Raw genomic sequence first — 22439 nt, forward strand, 5'->3', positions numbered from 1 at the left:
AACATGTTGATTTGACTATAACATATCAGTTTTGGTTAACACACAATGAATGCATGCATGGTTAAGAATGTTTTATGGGTTCATTGAATTATAAAAAGTTTTATTTGTACATCTAGACCTTGAATAACTGATTCACCCCCCCTCTCAGTTATTCTAAAAGAACTCCAACAATAACTTTGGGTAGTTATCATGCTTAATTAGTCTTCCACACCAACTTAATCTTTTTGTTGTTTTTCTATCTGATACCATAGAAGACATCAAAAATGCTATGTTGACATCAATGACAAACTCAATCATGAATATAACATATCATCATCAAACCAATATCTCCAATCTTGCCAATCTTCCAACAACTTCTCCTTCAATTCGTTTGAATTTGCCTCAAAGTGGTTTACCATGAATTTTGTGCCACCAGCTCATCAATCTTATCTTCCACTTGGTTCACACAATCCAAGAAAACAAACTTGTCATCTTAGATCCATCAAATTCATGATCTTTCTAATAATGCTGGCAATTGGCATTAACTTGCTTTTAATGCTCGGCACAAATTGCATTTCTTGACATCCTCTATAAAATCACTTGGCATGAACTAGATTTTACTGGTGCTTGACATCAATTAAACTTTACTTGGCATCCACTGATTTTCTTGATATATAATAAAATAGACTTTTACTTGGCTCCAACTAATTTTCTACTCATCATGCACAAAATTTTCTTGGCACCTACTATCCATTTGGTCAAGCTTGGCAGACAAACTTTCTTTAACTCGTTCTTCTGAACTTGCTTATTGTAACCAACCTTTGCAACCTCAAGTATATTATCAATGCATTGTGTTACCACTATCTTTGTTGATTCTTGTACTCATTTTTCATATCATAAATCAACCTTTCCTCTAGGTGCTATTGTTTCATCTTTTGATCAAATTATCTTCATCAATCAAATAAGTGATAGTACTTAAATCAAATAAGCAGTTGTCTTACCAACAAAATAGCGGGTTTGAAATCAGTGACAAAACAATGATTGAAACACATTTATCATACTTGTATCAATCTATTTTCAACAATATTATTGGAAGCATGAATGCTAATGATATTCCTATGGGGGAGTATTGCATATATGTTACTATGATGATATATTACATTCATGACTAAGTTTGTCAGTGATGTCAACATAGTAGTTTTTTGTAGTATCTAATAGAAGAACAACAGAAAGATCATGTTGGTATGAATGGCTAGTTGAGTATTCCAACTATCCAAGGTTATGGGAGATACTTCTAAGTATCTAGTATATGTAGTTAATGTTGGAATAAGAAAGGATAAGTCTAGAAAAGGTTATGCAAGATTTGGTGATGTTTGTTCTGAGAAAGAGTTTACAAAGGTATGTTCTACTAAACTTGTTATATCTCTTAGTAGAGTTGATATTCTAAGGATCGGGGTTGAGGACATGAAGAAGACATGGATAAGATTGTTTGTCATAATATTGCATGTATGAAAAGTTATTCAAGTTGCAAGGTAGAAGATTTATGTTTTTGCTGAGTGATCCAAGGTTTGGTATTTGGATCTGAGGTTCATGACCTGGTCTACAAGGTATGATAGTGATTGGTTTAGTTGACAGAACTAAGCAAAGAATAACATAACAATAAATTACATATTTAAGTAGTGAGCTCTTCTTGTAGTTAAAAGTGCATGTTTGGGCAGTGGACTTATCTTGCATACATTGTACCACAACTCTTAACAGGGTTGGAATCTCCTAATAGGGATTTAAAGTCTCCTAATAGGGACTCTATGTACTAAGTTTTGTAATAGACTCCTAGGAGGGTCCATCCACTAGTACCTTTCAGCAAATATGTGACTATGTGACTAAAAATTTTAGTTGTGCCACTAAAAATTCTAGTCATGTGACAAAAACTGATCACATTCCACTATTTCTTTACATCTACAAGTATAGGTGACTAAATAAGTGACTTTGTGACTAAAAATTTTAGTCACTCTACTAAAATATTTAGTCACATGATTAAAACTGATCACATTCCACTATTTCTTTATAATTTACAAGTATAGGTGACTAAATAAGTGTGGATAATTTGTCAGTTATAATCAATCACCTAAATACAAGTAACTAATACACTACCAAGTAAATGACTAAATAAGTGAGTGGATAATTAGTCATTAATAATTAGTCTTTTGTACTTTCTCTAATGTTTTTTTAAATCAATAGATTGGGTTAGTTTTATTTTATTCCCTTAATGGTTAGGATTTGTCACAATTTTTTTAAGTGTGGCAATACATTTATATTATGCTTAACATAGACATATTATTTCTTCCATTTGAAAAACATTTTCATGCTTATCAGTTTCCCTTAATATCTATAGTAGAATGAATTAAATCCCTTTATACTTTCATAGATAATTGGAATATTTTGCATTTCTTCTTTTGATTGCATTGATGATTGGGAAAGGTTTTAAGTTGTTTGAAAATATTTAGTGCATTTCATCATTAGAGAATGCAGAGATTTGACATTGATCTTGTGATGACATGAAACATGCCAAACAAGTGACATGTGCTATCATTAGAGGATAAGAAATGACAATGATTTTATTCTCTATAAGGCATGTAATTGAATTTATATAGGCATGATTATATTTCATCACTATAACAAGATAGATCAAATTCTAGATGATAAATATAAGAGTATATGATAGAAATAGATATGTATGAGAACCAAAATTATTCAATCTACATTTCCTTATTTTATTATTTTAGTTTATTAATCAATTTACGTATTGCATGGGTACTCATACCCATACCTCTATACTACATAGTGGGTATTGGTACATGTACCCAAATATTAGGTACTCAATGGAAAGCATCATATCTAAGGACCTTGATTAAGATTTGTGATTTTTGTTTCAATTTGTTTGTTTATTAGTGTGTTTTTTATTAGTCTTAATTTAACACATTATCAGTTTAAAATGTATAATATCCATACCAAAATTATTCTATTTAAACTTCACTAAACTTCCAATTGTAAAACCTCAATCTTTCCTTTAATATTTGTTTGAGATGCATTTAATTTTTATTAGTATCTTTTTCCACCAATATTGAAGGTCTTCTTATTATTTATAATCTTTATTTTCTTCTATGACAATGACCTTCGTGGCTAATTATGTATGAGATTCCATATGACTTTATTTTTCTCTTGTAAATATTATAATATGACTAATTGATATTTGTTTTCCATACATCTAGGTACTGAACCTAACCCCATGGATTGTGATTAGTAGGGTTTGGATTCAAAACAATTCCTGAGTAAAATGTGTCATTCTTCTTGATTTTTTGGGATAATAATCACCTAAAGGGGTTCAAGAGGAAGTTAGTTTCCACCTTTAGGTCTCTCAAGACCTTCAAACACTACAACTTTATTGATCGATTTATATTTCCCTGAATTCCTTACTATCCTTTACTATTGCTCTTAATAATCATGCCAAAGCTTGTGTCAACAATACCAGGTTCACCACAAGTCACTCTTCAACAAACAACCTCACTCCAAACAAAAGGGTTACTCTTTGCAATATTAAGAGCTTAATAATCCCTTCTAATTGATGTAGAGAATCATACAAACCAATCAATTTCTTAGGATCCTATTGATTCAATCACCATTTCATCATGTAAACAACATATTAAAGGCTTTTCCACATAACAACATCCCTCAAACATGAAACCATTTAATCAATAATATATGATAGGTTCCTCAATCTTATCAAATCAGCCATTCAATCTTTGACAAGTCCTTAAATGTTTGGTTTGATTGTAACCCATCTCTCATGAGAATGAATAGAACATCAATTAGCACTCATTATATCTAGGCGATTGTCACAGAGTCATCGATGAAACATCGAGAATTTTTTAAAGGTCAACCATCCCAAAACTACCCCAAAAAATAAAAAAGAAATTCAATCAACCATCCCAAAACTACCCCAAATAAAAAAGAAATTCAAAAATTTAAAACGTTTAAGACAAAATTGACATATTATTTTAAAAACTTAAATTATAATTTTAATTATCTTCAATTTGAAACTAAAACTATTTTCATTTTCTTAAATTAAAAGTAAAAAACAAGATGAATTTACCATCAACTTTAAAAACTTAAATTATTATTTTAATTATCTTCAATTTGAAACTAAAACTATTTTAATTTTCTTAAACTAGAAGTTAAGGACAAGATGAATTTACCATCTTCTAGGCATTAGCTAAAATATATTAGTTAATCAAGTTATTAATTAATTTAAAATTAAAAAAAAAAAAAAAATTATATAATTTTTTATTCATTAATATCAATGATCGAAATAGAGTACTCATACGAGATACTAGGGTGTTGCATACGACAAAACAAATTTAATTTCAATTTTTGATTAAGCGCGGAAGATAGAGGATTGGCGGCAAATTCACCTTCATTGGAGAAAAAATGAGGGTTGAAGAAATTCGCGGTATATTCGGTATGTTTCTTAGAGATTTTCAATTCGATTTCCTTCATTGCTTCTTTGGTTATTTAGCACAAGAAAATCGAGTCAATGTAATTTGTGGCACACAAACAGGTTTTTTCCCATGTTTAGTCAGTTTGAATTGCTTTCAAAACAAGAGTATTATACTCTACACCATGTAATACTCACAGTTATCTTAATTTTGCTTCCAGCGAGAATTCCAAGTCCGTTCATGGAAAATACAGTAGTCGTGAAAGCTCCTGTATTCTTCTTATTTGTGTGCACCAAGAATTCATGAAGGTGGATCAAAAAATGTTCTTTTATCTTATCTCAGTACGTATTATTTTTCTCTTCTCATTATTAGGGTGTTTGAATGTTTTCTTGATGCATATCTCAGGGTTTTAGAAACAAAATTAAACTGTTTAATTTTTATTGTATATCTTAGGGTTTTTTCACACATCTTGGTTCTCTAAGCAAGATGCACTTTGCAAAGTTTTATCAAGGGGGTCATTTTCATTATTAATAAGCTCTTCTTCGCTATCTGAATCTGAATCTAAATCAAAGCCAATATCAAAAGTTCTAAATTTTCCCTTAACTTATCATCGAATTCATCATCATCATATGTATTAAACCCATAAATCCTTTGATGGACTTTTTTTTTCCATCAGCGACATCCACAACTTGAACCATTTCCTCCATGTCAGGTTGATTTCCTAACTCATCTACATCTGAAAATGAGCTTGTCCCATGAGGAAGGCCCATTAGTTTGGCATTGCTTTTGATCATTTCCCCAAATGCTTTTTTTCCGCTTCTTACACAAGAATTCTACCTCCCATTGCCCTATCACAAATAAAAATGTACCACCTGGTGGCAACTACTTGTGAATAGCTAAAACATTTTTGTAAGCCTTTCCAAAATAATCTACCAGTTATGTCTTGACAGAGAAATGCACTATCATTGGAACCAATCTTGTAGGCACTTATATAATAAGTGGTATTACATGAAATAATTTGTCATTTAAAACAAAATCATCAAACCTCAGCGTTGAAGTCATTAAAACAAGTTTCAATGGGTTAACCAAGTTTTCAAGATTTGCTATTTAGAATTTTTCCGCTAGACATTTTTTTCTATTGTTCCTTGTATAGATTCTGAAATAAATATGGAACAAATAAGAGTATGATTTTGTATTGATTTCTTATTTTGGCTATTTAGGCAATAATGCATATATAATTGTAAATGCAAAATAGAAAATCATAAAACCTACCAAACAGGTGTAATTTGTGAAAGATTCTAATAAGGATGTTTGTTTTCAAATTCCTCTCTTGAACCTCATCCAACATAATGATTGAGTAGATCCTCAATATAAAATCATATTGTAGGGAACAAAGCGAAGCATTAGGATTCCATAATATGTACATCATACTAAAGTATGCAAGTCAATGATAAGCATGGCAAAGCATTGGGTTTCATTGTTAGACACGTTATAGGTAAACAAATTTTGTGACGACAAATCAACTAAGTTTACACAACAAAAAATGTCATAACTATTGCAAATTTGTCTTTATTAAATCTTCTACAGAATGGAAGCCACAAGTTTCTCTAGTCATCTTAGATAGATATGACAGATATAAACTCTCTACATGCACTTCACGGAGCAGAATTCCGTCAGTCATAAACTTGATGGAACTGTTCCCTCACATTCTTTAATCATGTCGCATGTGGAATTTAACTTCCTTTCAAAGGTGAAGGGACAATTCGTAAGCCACTCTCTTGAAAGTAGAAAGAACTGCTACATGTTGGGGCTAAGTGACACATATAATTCTTGTCTTTTCTTTGTACTTGCTTGAACCAAATACAACTTCAAGCAAAAACTTAAATAAAAAATCTTTGTTCAGTTGTAAGGCATCATGTACCATTCAATTCAGCTTGGGAAACACAATTAAGGAATTCTAGTAACTCTTCAATAATGAGAAACTGGGAAATTATAATAAGGAATCGTACTTGTAGAACTTGAGTAGTTTTATCGCATCCAGTCTCCCTACATATAATCACAACAGGATGTTGATTCACAACTTCCATAATTTCCTGCTCCATCATAATGATTGGAAGATTTTTTCTTTTTTCTTCAACTTCCTCTGGTCTAGTGACATGAATTACTAAGATATTACTTATAGGATTCCAACTTGAGTCTTTGGAAGCCCTCCCACTATCTTGTGTATCTAGCTTCACTCCCTCCTCTTTAGAAACCTGGAAAATATGACAATGCAATATGTAAACACTAATTAGAATCTGCCAAAGCTGGATTTCTGAAAAAGCTACAGAGAAAAAAGCTATTTGTCAAATAACAACATGATTATGATGATGTGAGCTACATTGAAATTAAAAAATGATAGCTAGAACTAGTAATAAGACACCAAAATCTAATCATAGAATGGAGTATTGTATTTTATTGAAGGGAGATACTATTTTTGCAGGTAGAGGCCCCAACAAATAGACCTTCTTTAGCTATAAGAGAAAATGCTACCGGGCAAAATACTGAGGACCCCTATTAATATTACAACTTGATTTCCACAATATTTGAGCTATATTGAAATTTAAAAAAATGATAGTGCTACTACTAGTAATAAGGCACCAAAATCAGATTACTGAATAAAGAATTATACTCTTGTGAAATAAGGGAGGTAGCCCAATAGATTTAACTGTACCCTCAAGAAGTATATATCTCAATGCAATGAAATATCAATCTCATTGACATTTGATCTGAACATAGTCGAGTACAAATACATGAATATATGTTTCTCTTTTCAAAAGAAGTAAAAAAGACTATAGCTGCAGGCGTTTACAACAAATAGTGGATAGAAAATTTAGATATCAAATTGTATGTCTATGACTCAAAAGCACATGTTATCCCTAAGATTGGTTGGAAATAATTGGTCTTTTCGGTAGCACATGGTAACCATGGATCTAGGTTTTACAAATAACAATCAATGACCAACACATTAGGAATACATGTTAACAATGGCCAAAAAATTCCTTCCGACCTGTTAGAGAGCTCAAGATTAAAAAATTTCTTCATATCTAAAACCATAGGATTATAAGTAAATAAAAAGAAAAGTCCCCTGGTATTAGCTAAAACACATTCTAGAAATCTTACATAGTCTTTTATATATATTAACCTGACATTTTATAAAACAAAACATATTTCTTGCTAAGATTGTAGAAAACCCTATAGACTCACTATTTTCTTTGATTTAGAATATATGATCTGAACAAAAAGGTCTATGCCACCAAAATATAATGTAGTCATACATTTTGGCAACTCCTATAGTGTAAAATTTGTGTCACTTGATTGGCTCCAAACTATAGTTTTTTGGCATACATTTTTTCAGACTGCGCTAACCACATGATAAAAATAATTGGAAGACAATTCTAGATTTGAATATAAAAACAAAAACAATTAAAGATGGGTACCATAGAGGATTAAGTTGAGAATTGCACAATATAAAGCTTAATATCAGAAGTGTAACTAACTTGCATTAATTTAGAGTTAATATCCGCTTTTTTTAAGGATTATTTGTGCCCTAATAATAATAAAAATCACTTACACATAAATGCCCATAGCTATTGATATCAATTTATTACATATATCGCCATCCAGTTATGGTGGGTTTGAAGCCAGTCCTTGCAAATTGCATTGCATTGTTTAATCTGTCATTTAGAATTTTCAAGCTATCCACAAGTTCGAGTATTCTTGATTCTTCTTTACAAATAGTATGCTCTTCACAAAATAGTCTTAATTCCATAGGATTATTTCGTACCAAAAGTTTTTCTTCAAAAGATCAACCATTCCTTTTATCACCATACACAATTTTTGAAGTTATAATTCTTGATGCTAGTGACTCATAGAGTAAATCATGATCTCTTGTGTCCTTGGATTTTTTCAAGGAAGTACCTGTTGGACTAATTGCCAACGTTCCCCTTTGGGATTTGTGACATGGCTTAACCACCTCTTGTGTTCTATAAGTCTAGTGGTTGTATTGGGCATTAACAGGTCGATCTTTTGGTGCAACAACAATTTTAGCTTGTAACAAGTGGTATCAAAGCTTGGTCATAGGTTCAAATCTCCTCGGGTAACACTGAGGAGGGGATTGTTCGACTAACCGTCAACATTCCTCTTCGGGATTCGTGACATGGCTTAACTGCCTCCTATGGTCTATAAGTCTAGTGGTTGTATCAAGCATTGACAGGTTGATCTTTTGGTGCAACGACAACTCTAGCTTGTAACAGTACCCTCTTCATATAGCTTACCAGGTTTTTTGCATGACTCTGCAAGTTCAGGCTTTCTCACTGGACAATAGACTTTGGAAGGATGGCTACTTAAATACAATTTTGTCTTCTAGGCCTCCTGATTCTATTCCAGAATGCAGTCATAAATGCCAGAACCAGGGGATACCCTGTAACTGGTTGTCATCTATGGAAATACTATTTTTCCTGGTGATGTTTGGTGAACATAATTACTCCCTGTACTAAATTCTTCGAGCTTATCAAGATTTTCAAATCCCTCTACAAATTCAGGATCTGTTGATGCCATATTGACTTTTGACAGATCATTATTGCTATGTAACTGTCTTGCAATCTTGTTGACTCTCAAAAAATACATTTTATGAGATTATGGTTCCTGCCACTTGTGAAACATGGAGAGAATCATCCCCTGCAAGTTCATGCATCTGTGGTAGAGCAGCGATGGGGGATCATTTTGGGAATGGGAACAATAGCCATTTTTTAAGGGACAACAAGGGACAATTGTTAAAATATAGTAAACTTTACATAACACAAAGAGGAAGCATATTTTCCATATTCAAAATATAGAAAAATTAAAAATTTTAAACTTTTCTTTTTGTCAAAATGGCAAAGCCTTTTCCCATGTTGTTCCTGTCCTTGGAATGTCTCAAGGATGGGACAGCCCCAAGTTGAAAGGAGATGTTAGACATTAGTGTGACATTATAGTGATTTGAGAGGTATTTCTCATGAATTTTAAATATAGTTTTTGTGCATAGTCAAGACCCACTGCCATTGGATGGTAAAAATTGAAAAAATAACTATTTTCCTTCCTTGAGGATTATATAAGACAGCAATAGACTTGTAAATGCCCAAGAAATATAGTAGATTCTTATCAAGAACAGAGGCAAAACAATTAGATAGCAGATTAGCTATTTTTCATACTCTTTTCCTGAAGCATATATGCAAGATGAAGATCTTCAGATATGCAAACCTAGTTATAAATTTAAATTGTGCATTATGAATTGTTGTCAACTTAATCTAGGTATAACTTGAACATTATAAGTTCTGATTTGAGCACTAGAAAGATTATGATTTGATCTAGGATACATATAATATAATACAAGAACTTTCATAATATAAGCACTTTCATAAGGACAAATGTTCGCCAACATTCTCCATCAGCTGGACAACCACCTCTGATATGAGTTTATCTTATCCTTATATGGATAACCATAACATGAGATTTATCTGATCCTTATCATGTACTGTATCTCACAACCGCCTTACCTTAACTATAAAAACTTAAAAGGTTTGGGTCATGAATATAGAATAAGGATTGTATCAACAACCCAAGTGTGTGTTTTTACTTTGATTTTGGTTTATGTTGCATCTTGGAAGCATTTTCCTTGTCAAAATCTCAAAGATCTTCCAAGGCGGTCAAAGATGGTCAAACAACAAAAACATGGCAAACAGCATGGACATAGGTGGAATATGATGGGAGAAGTCTTAAATATGCATTTTACATCCATTACATGCATTTTACATCCATTTGTGGCAAGGAAGCCAAAAATTGTCATGAAGATGTCAACTTTGCAAGAATTGAAAAATTGCAATGTTGCAACTTAGGCAAATAAGTGATGTGCTTTCACATAACAGTTATCTCTGCCCTTCTAAAACTTTGAATGATCACTAAAACACATATAAACCTTTTCAAAAGGCAGTTGTACGGGGTGGAAGCAAGTTATTGTACAAGATTGAATGCCAAAGCCAAGTTTTTGACTGATTTTATGCTGTTTGTAAACTTCAATCACGCGAACAGTCATTAGTTCTGCAATTTCTTTGTAAATGGGGGTTAGTAATACCTGTTAGCTTTATTTTGCATATGTTTTGATTGCATTTTATTGAGTCTCATATATATTTTCTTCAAGGTCATTGAAGGCTGCCAGTTTTCCTTCATAACTGGGCAGTTTTTACAAAATGCAGTCTATCTCTGTTTCGCACGGCTGAAAATTGATGAAACCTTGGGGAAAAGAAGTAGATTACAATCCAAAAGGTTGGAGCTAAAAACATTCAGTTTGTGAATTTTACCAGCAAGCCCTAGGCAGGTTGATAGTGAATCCGGCTAGAAATGAATGGCAAAATAAGCCTGGTAAATGCATAGGAAGGAAGATTGTGACATGGTTTCTTTTAAAGATGAAAGAGCAATGAGTGGAGGCCCTTACACAGCAAATAGGCATTTCCAACAATTAGTTGAAGAAAGTTGGAAGTCCATTTAGAGCATACAGCCAAGAAAAGTCACAAAACCCTTAGAAACCCTCATTTTTGGGAAATGTGCTGTATAGACAGTATCAGAGGTCCAAACCACCAAAATCCTTTGCAAAGTCCTAATGGGTATCCTGAATGGTGATTTTTCTGGTAGGTTGTTAAGAAAGTTTGCAAGATAATTGTCAAAAACCTAAATAGGAGGGCTAATTGCAAAAATGGCTATTAGGAAGTATACAGCCAGTTTGGAAAGCGATTGGACAAAGAAGTATGGAATTGTTTTGTTTGGTCATTCTAGGCCTGAATAAGTTAGTCAAGAGCATCAGCATCTCCTACAATGCTAGATAAGCACAAGTACAAGACTTGGCAAAACAAAACTTAACAACTATGTATACAAAAGGAGTCAATTTTGGTTTTACCAAACCCTCACTTCAAAGCATGAAAGTAGTATGCTAAATAGGGGTTGTTCATAACCAATAGTGTCCAATAGACCTGACAAGAAGCCTGGAACAGTGTTTGCGAAGTTCCATTGAGATCACATCATCGAGTAGGAGGGTTTTCCCAGGGTATCTCTTGTCTTCTGTGTTCTACGATAATTTGTTCTTTATTATTATGTATTTTTCTTCAAAATTTAACAATATTATTATCCTTATACCAAGATTACAATCTCAAAATTTGAGGACTTTAACAGTCTTACAGGATGAGCAAATTAGAATAATGATCAAATAAGAAGTACAGTCAATTTCGTTTTTAGTCTTCCATCCATGGCTTATCATAAATATTTCTGGGCTTCAATTTTCTGGACTTCTCTATATTCACTAGTTTTTGTTGGAGCGGTGGATGTGAGAAATATGATAATTGATGAATAAGCCAATTACATCATTCCCCGGTGCACTACATAACTGTAAGGTCAAGCATTATATTTTTTCTCCAATGGAACTTATTTTGTTTTACATTTGAATCAGAATTTATTGATATTGAGAGATGCTTTGTTGACTTTATCTATCAAATTTTACAAGGATGTGGTAATGAACCGTAAATTTTGTAGGGAAAACCTATGAAGTGTATATCTTCTTAAAAATGTTCAACAAGTGTCTTGTTGTTCAATAAACTTGGTCCTCAAAAGTTTGTGGAGTAGCTACTTTAAAGTTTTGACCCAATGGAAATAGCTTAATTTATTTCATTGCATTCAAATTTATCATGATTAGATTATAGTGATGCAATTGATCTTAAGATTTAACTTCTGATAAGATTTTAGTGATGGAATTTACCTTGACACTTTGCTTCTTATGAGGTTTTACTGATGGAATTTATGTTGATATTTTTCTCCTGATTAGATTTTGATTGAAATTACCAGTCTTCAAATCAGTTAGATGTCACTTTTAATTAGATATTATCAATTGCTAAGATTATAGAGTTTAAGAGTCATCTATCAATGGTCTTACTCTTAACTAGAAGAATTTTTCTAACACTATCAATGTGATTTTGTTTCACTTAATAGAGAAGAAGTCTCCTGCATTTTCAGGTTGAATGCTAAACATTATATAAATTTTGATGAATGATTCACAAAGTTTTTTATACAACCATTTTATGCAATCGAGAAAATTGTGGTTGGAGAGTTCTTTTCATAATAGAAAATATGAATAGAATATACAATTCTTGAGGTTGAGACTAATATTATGTCTATAGTTATATTTAACGTGTAGAATTCAAATATCAAATATCAAAAACTATGCATAATCAGTAATTGGTGTACTGGTTTATATGAACTGGCAGATGATGTGGGTGTAGAATGAATAGAACTATCATATTGCATTCTATTCATTGGAGTGGTATTTTGGATGTAACCAAACTTTGAGATATTGGATACTAAATCTCTATTAATTGTAGACATATTGGGATTACTTAATCTTTGGGACCCTTTAGTAATTGAACCATAATCTTCTGAATTCCATGAGCTGCTAGATTCCCCCCTTGGAACTGACAACATGCAAACCTAAGGATTTATTTTACAAACAACATGTACATGGAATTTTTTTGTAGATTTAACCATTGCACAACCAACAAAACTCTAAAATATTTGTGGGAGGGCTGAATTAGTTAAGAGCATTGATACAGATATTGATGGAATAATGGTTTGTGTATTTTTTTCTCATTTTTTTCTATCCAATGAAGTGCGGATGGAAGACATTTAGCTTCTTGAGAGAGATTTGACTAAATTTGACTGAATTTAGGATAGCTCTTACAGCCAAGTAATTACTTGAAACTTGTTGAGCTTTGGTCTCAAAGATATATTTTTTGGATCTATTATTTTATAGAGCTTGTGATTTCTTTGTATTTTTTTAGCTTGGTAGCAAGTTTTTGTATATGAAAGAGGATCACTTTAAAAACTTTTTAGCATTTGACTTCATTTCTATGGTATTGGTATTAGCCAGATTTTTAGAAGGAAGGCCAGATAACATAGGCATAGAGATGACAAAGGAACTTGTCACAGTGGGTGTTCCTATTAAGTTTATTGTTGATTCAACTATGGCATATACCATGGAGAAAGTGAATTTGGTAATCTTTAGACCAGATGATGTGGTTGAGAGTGGAGGCATCATAAACATGATGGGAACATATCAAATTGCATTGGTAGCTGATAGCATGAACAAACCTATCTATATGGCAGCTGAGAGTTATAAGGTATGATCTAGTCAACCTTTACTTTCATTGGCATTATGGCTGGTGAGAAAATTATATAGTTTAAGCTTCACGTGGCCTCTTCTAGTTTGAGTGTTATATATGGCTGTAACTATTTATGGCACCTATTTTTTCTGGATGTTGAATAACCATTATGATAAGTGTATTAGATTAAAGAAGGTATTGTGAAATTGTGGGTCTATCTAGTAGTTTCCGTTCTTTTGTTAAAAGATTGACCTGTTGAATGCTTATTGTAAGTTATAGAAGATTGGTTCTTTCATATGTCACAAGTTCACATTGTTTCACAGGTTCACATTGTTTCATGCATTACTACATGAAAAACTTCAGGGAAAGCATTGATGACCTATAGATTTTTGCCATCATAATATTGACAAGACAACCAACCTGCCATGGGTGTCATATATTGTTTTAATTGGGCCCTTCAAAAAACTTCTTGAATACCTCACTAGAGACATGGGGTTTTGGAGCAGGGTAGGATAGGGTTTGGATAACGCATGACCCTGCCCACTATGGATGTATGTTTTTCACTGTACCCTATCGTGTCTCATTCCCTAGCTTATATTCTATTCGAATAAACTATGATGGGGGAAGTTTTGAAACCCTAGGTAACTTTATATAAAACAAATATAAATATCTTGAATTTGATATATTCTGAAAGATGAGGACGAACAATTTATTTTCACATTTTTATTTCAATTTAGTTTAAATTTCAAAAACTAGATTTTTAATGGGTTCCAACAATAATTTCATTACCGATACATCTCACAAACTCAATTAAAATGATTCTAAAGAATTCAAAGTTCTTTTTGTGGTACCCACAATTGAAATCAAGGCTTAATTGTTTTTGAGCATTTTTAGAAGATTTTCTATGTCTTGAATTGATGTTTTGAAATATGATGAGAAGTAAAGAGATAAAGTTTCCAATGCTTTAGGATCCTACTGATGTAACAAACAGTTCATCATATTTTAACAAACTATTAACTTGCCAAGCAATATCCTTTCCTAGGATCTAATCATAAAACAAACAATCAGTCAACATCTCCATTTAAGCATCAGTTCCTCACTCAGTTTCTTCAATTAGTTAGAGTCATATCCTTATCAAATCTCTTCAACCATTTAGAGGCATATCCTCACTCAATCTCTTTAACTAGTTAGAGGCATATTCCATTATCATAGTCACAATAGTCAGTCCATTAAGAACAAGACACTAGGTTGAGCAGTCTATATGAGGCCTTAATCACAGTACTGTTTTAACAGATTACACAGTTGTTACTAATAATATTATTATTCCAGAAATATATCCACCTCCAACTGAATTACTATATCTGTAGCTACTTCCAATATCTTCATTAAGAAATCCTTCATATGAAAATAACAGCTATGAAATCCTTCAACAGTTCAGACACTGAAAATAACAGCTATATTATATAAGCTAAAATACAGTCCTGTAAACTAAATTGGGGAGTAGATCTAAATCTAGGAAACAGTCTGAACTGAATCAAACATGGCACACTTGCTAATTCTGCCAGAATCAGTTGTTATTCAAAATCAATAATTTCCAACCAATTTCCAACCGTGCACCTGACCTTCCATAATTTGAAAGACTGATTTTGAAAATTTGACAGAAATTCTGTAATTTGTTTACAAATTATTAGAACCTCTTAGTAAACGTCCAACTAATCATGATTTTAGGAACATTATTAGAAACTACATATGCAAAAAGCAGATTCACTGTTTTTTCTTATCAGACCTTTTTTCTTCTGGAAACTGTAAACTAAACAGTCTAGAACAACGAAAGGAAAAATGTCTGAATTTTTGAAAGACAACTCTTCATTCATCTTGATAGTGCTATTAGAATTCAACTATGTAGTTTTTGGATCGAACTCATTGAGCCATGTTGATAGTGTTCAGAACTTCAGAAGAACCCATCTTTGAAAATGAATAGAACACTTAGCACTCATTGCATCTAGGCGATGTGCACAGGGGTGAAGCACCTGGCCTTACCAGGAGGTCACCCATTCCAATATTGTTCCAGCTCAAGCATGCCTAGCCGTGGATTTTCCTGCAAGGTTAATCCCACTTAGCTTGCTAGCCCATTTGCAAAAATCTTTAGCAAGTGTTGTGCTTATGAACTGATCATTATAGAGCACTTATCACCTAGATGTAATGAGTGCTTGAACCGGTCATTATAGACCACTTATCACCAAGATGCAATGAGTGCTTAGCATTCTATTCAATCTCATGAGATATGATTCTAATGAGCCACTGCTCATGAAACATGGGTTTAAAAGTTTGACTTGAAAACTACACAGTTGAATCCTGATACCAACAGCAATATCACAATTTAACAAAGATGGATATTTTTTTGCTCTCTATCTAATGCTTCATCTTGATGATCGATCATGTAGTATGATTGGAAACTTTGATGGTGGAAGAACACACACAGCTTAATCAAGAAAAGCAATTATCTAACTGAGAAAAATATCATTACAATCTTTGAATAAAATTTGGATGAACGGGAGATAAGACATTTCATCACATTTTGATCTCCTTGCAACTAGATGAAAGGGCCAGGGGCTGATGAAAATCGATTAGCAAGATTATAATGAACAAGGAGCATGTTACACAAGACAAGCTCCAGTATATTGTTTATAAACAGATTCAGCAAGTCAGTTAGCAGCAGGTCACTCAAACAATGTTTCTTTCTTCATCAAGAGTTTCATATTCAACCATTTTTTATATTGAAAATCATTATACAAACTTTGACCATATATCAAAATTGTTTTGCCTAACACAATCACATGCGAAGGTTGTTACTAATTTCAGTGACTGAGTTAAATCAGGTACTTCAGTCAATTTTTCATGAAGCAACTAATAACAGGCCGTGTATCTGTAGTGCAAGGAATAGTAACATATAGATGTGTCCCCCCACTTCCCTTTGGTTCCACGTCTTGGAGATGGAGATGCACCGGGGACTTGGGGACTCCATCCCCCCATCCCTAGCAGCGCCATCAGATTCTGCCACATCCGCTGAGGAGGGGGGGATGTCTTGGTGTTTTGGTGGTTCGATTATTATGTTTGATGTTCCAATTCGATGCAATGTTCAAGTATTTTCTCTTTTACATTTTTTTATCTTATTTTGCTTACATCTTTTTATAACTAACATTGTAAGTACCATATGCATATTATATACAACCCCCCATCCCTGCCACTGCTCCCTTGTCATCTCCCTGCCATCCCCTAATTAATGCCCTTCTGTCCTCCTGTCCTGGATACTTGTCCCCCTGTTCCACTGCCCCCTGTCCTGCAGGGCGGTTTAACTATGGTGCAAGTTTATGTTGGAGTACTGATATATGTCATTTGTAGTAATTTAATTACTGGCCAAGGACTACGGTAGTAGTGTCACTGGAGCTTGTCTAAGTTGGCATCCATTTGGAAATTATTGTCTTATTCTGAAAACTGTATTGTAATATTGTTTTAATGATGAGTGAAGATAAGTAGGCAGTGTTTGCAACAGAAAATTAAATTATGATATTGCTATTGGTATCAGGATTCAATTGTGTAGTTTTCAAGTCAAACTTTTTGACCCATGTTTCATGAGCAGTGGCTCATTAGAATCATATCTCATGAGATTGAATAGAATGCCAAGCATTCATTGCATCTAGGTGATAAGTGATCTATAATGACCAGTTCAAGCACTCATTGCATCTAGGTGATAAGTACTCTATAATGATCGGTTCATAAGCACAACACTTGCTAAAGATTTTTGCAAATGGGCTAACAAGCTAAGTGGGATTAGCCTTGGAAGAAACTCCACAGTTAGGCATGCTTGAGCTGGAACAATATTGGAATGGGTGACCTCCTGGGAAGGCCAGGTGCTTCACCCCTGTGCACATCGCCTAGATGTAATGAGTGCTAAGTGTTCCGTTCATTTTCAGAGATGCGTTCTTCTGAACCACTATGAAACATGGGTCAATGAGTTTGATTCAAAAACTCTATAGTTGAATTCTAATAGCAATATCAAGATGAATGAAGAGTTGTCTTTCGAAAATTCAGACATTTTTCCTTTCGCTGTTCTAGACTGTTCAGTTTGCATTTTCAGAAATAAAAAGTTCGATAAGAAAAAAACAGTGAATCCACTTTTTGTATATGTAGTTTCTAATAATGTTCCTAAAATCATGATTAGTTGGATGTTTACGAAGAGGTTCTAAGCATTTGTAAACAAATTACAGAATTTCTGTCAAATTTTCAAAATCGGTCTTACAAATTATGGAAGGTCAGGTGCACAGTTGGCAATTGGTTGGAAATTATTGATTTTGAACAACTGATTCTGGTAGGATTAGCAAGTGTGCCATGTTTGATTCAGTTCAGACTGTTTCCTAGATTTAGTTCTACTCCCCGATTCAGTAGTTTAGAGGACTGTTTTTTAGCTTATATAATACAGCTGTTTCCTTGATATTGTTTGTCTAGTTAGCCAAGAGATTGATAACTTTCTTAGGTTTGAAGTTATGTATTGTGGGTTGCAATCATTGAACATAAGTTTCGAGTTCTTCATTCTATCTCATAAGGAGAGAAATGTTGATGCTAAAAATTACACACACAATCGAATCCAGAAACAAATGCTATTAAAAATGGATTGTGGAAACTTCATAAAATTCAAGGACAGAGATTAACCAAAGCCAAGATCTTATGTTGTTCTCTACATTAACTCTCAAGATTTGACGAGCTTTGGCCTGCTTTAACAACTGCCAGGTAGCTCGAGCTTTACCCTGGGTGTTGAAGCTTATACAAAGCCTCGTTTAAAGATGAAGATTTCCATGGCATCGTGACACAACACTCTTGTTCTGATTGGATCCATATATAGAAGACCAAGGATGGTCTGGGTAGACCTGTTTCACTTTGTGAGCTCTTTAGTAGTTCTTTCATTCGGGAAATCACTGGTACATTATTTCAGGGATTTGCTCAATGTTTCATTTCTTTTTTGAAAAGCACTGGTTTCGTATCTTTTGATTTTTAAATAAGTTATGATTTAGTAAATCTGATTCTTAAGAGGTATGCATCTGTGTTGTCTATTTCTTAGTTACAAGGATGTGATGCTGACACATACCTGCTGATGTGTTTAACTATAAATCAAAACACAATTTTAATTCCTTCAATTCCACAGTGGAGTTTCTGCCCCATTTTGATTATTTTTTTATATCTTTAGTGATTGTTGCAGCCACTACTAAGTGGAGGGATGGAGCCATCTACGAAAGTGAAGGATAGGGCGATGTCAATATTGCATCTGAGAATGGCAACTCATGGCTGTCTCCACCATTTTACCTTCACAAAGAAGGTTTCAACTACTTTCTCGAGAGAGCCCTTCCTTAGTGACAAAGAAGAAGAATATGACGAAGAAGAGCATTTCACCTTCAGAAATCACCACAAACAGCATTCCAAGGGTATCAATTATAATAATAATAGTAGAAAGAGGCCTCTAGGAAAGATGTAATACAAGAGCTGCATCTCAATGATTAATGTGACCAACGCTCGAGGTCTCAACAAGATTGCTTTTTTTGGCAGACTCACTCTGATTCCTTCAGGTCTCCACAGGCTTCAAACTCAGGTTAAAGGTTAGTTTTAACTCATAGGTTATGAATTACCACCTTATATTCTCTTTTTATTTTAATTATCATTTCAATTTGATTTCATCATCATGGACTATGGAATGTGATTTATTGGCATTTCAGACTAATTTACTCGTTGATTGTCTTAAAACTTTTCCAGCAGAATTGATTATCAAATGAATTTAACAATTATAACTATTTCCATGTTAATTTGATTTAAACCAAAGTTGAACTAATCTTTTTGTTTTCATGGGTAATTTGGTTTAAACCTTATAGGAAGAGTTCTGTCACTTTACCTTAGTAATGAATAACTACATTTCTAATGTAGAAATAATCTAAATCTCACATTTTTACTATAACATGCTCATGTTGTGTAACCTATGTCTTTCTCACTGCAAGCTGAATGATAATTGTAACAGTTGAAGCAGATATCGTTGCTGCTGGCAGTTTGTTTCAAAGTGTTATATCATCAAAAGCATTATAGGTATGCTCTTTTTATCTGATATTTTACACAATTAGAATAAATATATCTCACTTATATCTTGTCACATTTGCAAAATTTCTACAAATTCATTTTCTGCTTATTACATTACAAAAATTTCTATAGCTAATATCTATCTAGAATTTTTTCCCACTGATAGGATTTTTTTATGGGTTTTTGAGATAAAATTGTTTTGCAAAACTACAATGCTAAATCCTATACAATATCCAAACCCTTGAACCTATAATATTAGGTGGGAAGAAACTAGAAAAATATGTTTTAAAATCAAAATGATTGCAAATTAAGAAGAGAAAAGTGGCCCTTAAATACCAAAGATGTGTTTTTGCATATATTAGTGACTAGAAATGATAACATTGCTTGTCTACATGAACAATGCTCTTTGATAGTGGTTTTAAATGGTTCTCATCTTCATCAGATGTGTATACTTCCATGCCTTCTTTGCTTGTACACTTGTGACTTGGCTCTGGATAATGTTTGCATGATAAGTGAGCTTTTTCTTTTGTTCGTTGGGAGATCTCTTCTCTGGATAACAGACAATATCACCTTGTATTGAACTTTGTGTTCCCCTCTGAATGGAAGTAGGAAAAAGAGGTGTGTGTCTATCAAAAGGTACAACCATGATACGTTATGGGTCTTTTTATTGTTGGCATTATTGGATCCAAAAGAACTTTCCTCATTGTTTAGACTGTTGGAACTTCTATTTTTCTTTTTTGGTTTCCGGTTGCATCATATATAACAATTGCCATCTAACTTCCTTTGAAACATTTTTGTAGTATCTCTTGAAGCATTCTTCTGTTTCTTATTATTTACTTTTTGTCAAGTTTTAGAGGAGTTTTGGTTTCTTTTTTAAGGAAATCAGTAGAGTTTTTTAATAAGTTCTATCCGTTTATATCTGCTGGGTTTGTCACTTAATTTCATAAGATGGAAATCTCACGGGATGACAAGATTTATTTATGATAATGCCAATTTTTTTATATCATTGTGATTTTCATGGAGCGTTTAGCACAAAATCATTCATCATATTGTTTTATTGGGGTTGAATGCATGTCCTTTGTGTTGCTAGATTCTAGAATAAACCTGCCATTATGCCACTAAAAATCTAATTTGATTAGCATGAGACAATTGGTGGGTTTGCTATGAAACCTTAAACTTGTTTAGACCAATTAAACATGCAATGAGCAATAGACCAAAATTATAGTGCCCACATTTTATAGTACCAGGAAGAATATGAAACATTCTACTGGATCAAAAATATTCTTTCGAAACACTTCCAAATTATAAGCACAAGTTTGGATTAGGAATAAGTTGCCACAACGATCAATGCCCTAGCTTTGGCACTAATATTAAAGGGTTATGCATGTTTATTATAGATTTAGATTATTGCTAAGATAATGGTACAAAATTTGTGCCTATGATGTAATGTACCTATAGAAACTAGCAATTAGAAGGAAAATGTTATCATTCTGTCTAATGGCAATGATTTCTATGTTCTAATTTACACGTATTTTTATGCTTTTTGGTTGCGTCATACAAAACAATTTTCATCATGTTAGGATTAACCTTAGACAAAAATAATAGTTACATGCAAATATAACCAATACCAAAAAATAGTAGATCGCATAAAAGAGAACACAAGATACCAAGATTTAATGCGGTTCACCCAATCCTTGGGCTACATCCACTAAAAACAAGTCCAATATTATAATGATTCAGTGATTACAACTTGATTACAATCCATAATCCCTTACAACTCAACACCGTCGCAAGAAGTTACAATATCACCATTCATCATCAAATCCCTAACCCCAAGCCTTTTTATACAAGCTTTTGTACTTACAAAATTAGGGCTAGAACAATAGAAAAATAGTAGCCGACGCCTTTTACAATATAAGGGCATTTTTGGCTTTGGGGGTGCTACCCCTCGACCCCACCTTGTATTGCGACAAGGAGCGTGCTTGGGGCGCTGCCTCAGGACCTCGCAGGACCTTGTCTTGGAACGCTTGTAGAAATAAAACGGGGAAAAAAACTGCGCCGAATAAACTTTCGAGTCTGATTAGGCTCCACATCACAACACATCATATTTAACATAATATCAAAGTTCCTTTCAAACATACTTGCAATATCTTTTGAAGCATTGTTGTCTTTCTCAATATTTACTTCTCAAATTTCAAAGGAGGTTTTGTTTAGATATGTTGGTTTTGTCACTTGTTTGCCTAAGAAGGAAATCTCATTGTTGGCTAGATATAGCTATGATACCATTGGGAAATCTTGAATTCTTATATTCTGATTTACCCAGATCGCTTAGCATAAAATCATTGATCATATAGTTCTATTGAGGTTGAATGCATGTCTTGAGTTGCTAGATTCCGGAATAAATCTGCCATCAAGTCACTTAAAATCTATTGTTATGAGACAATTGTCGGGTCTTAAACTTTTTAAACCCATTAATCATGCAATGAACAACAGGCTAAAACTATGGCACCCACAATTTATGGTACGATGGAAAATATGACATTCTACATAAATAAAAAAATCCTTTGAAACCCTTCCAAGTTGGAAGCTAAAGTTTGGATTAGGAATTAGGTTTCCTAGCTCATCAATTCCC

General features: G+C 33.2%; 1 protein-coding gene across 2 annotated transcripts; it reads left to right on the forward strand.

Annotated features, from left to right (window-relative positions):
• The first annotated feature begins 4417 nt into the window (after nt 1–4417).
• On the forward strand, nt 4418–19419 carry LOC149559056 (uncharacterized). Of its 2 annotated transcripts, none has more exons than XM_089828365.1 (4): nt 4418–4495; nt 4693–4813; nt 13459–13708; nt 18945–19419. In XM_089828365.1, the coding sequence occupies exons 3-4, from the start codon at nt 13496–13498 to the stop codon at nt 19215–19217; spliced, it is 486 nt and encodes a 161-aa protein (XP_089684491.1). In that variant the 5' UTR covers nt 4418–4495; nt 4693–4813; nt 13459–13495; the 3' UTR covers nt 19218–19419. The 2 variants fall into 2 exon arrangements, with proteins under 2 accessions (XP_089684491.1, XP_089684490.1); XM_089828364.1 differs by lacking the exon at nt 4418–4495 and adding an exon at nt 4531–4594.
• The last annotated feature ends 3020 nt before the right edge of the window (nt 19420–22439 follow it).

The sequence above is a fragment of the Cupressus sempervirens genome, chromosome 5 (assembly GCF_028749045.1).
Source record: "Cupressus sempervirens isolate cs-2001-9-10 chromosome 5, ASM2874904v1, whole genome shotgun sequence".
Taxonomy (NCBI): Eukaryota; Viridiplantae; Streptophyta; class Pinopsida; order Cupressales; family Cupressaceae; genus Cupressus; species Cupressus sempervirens.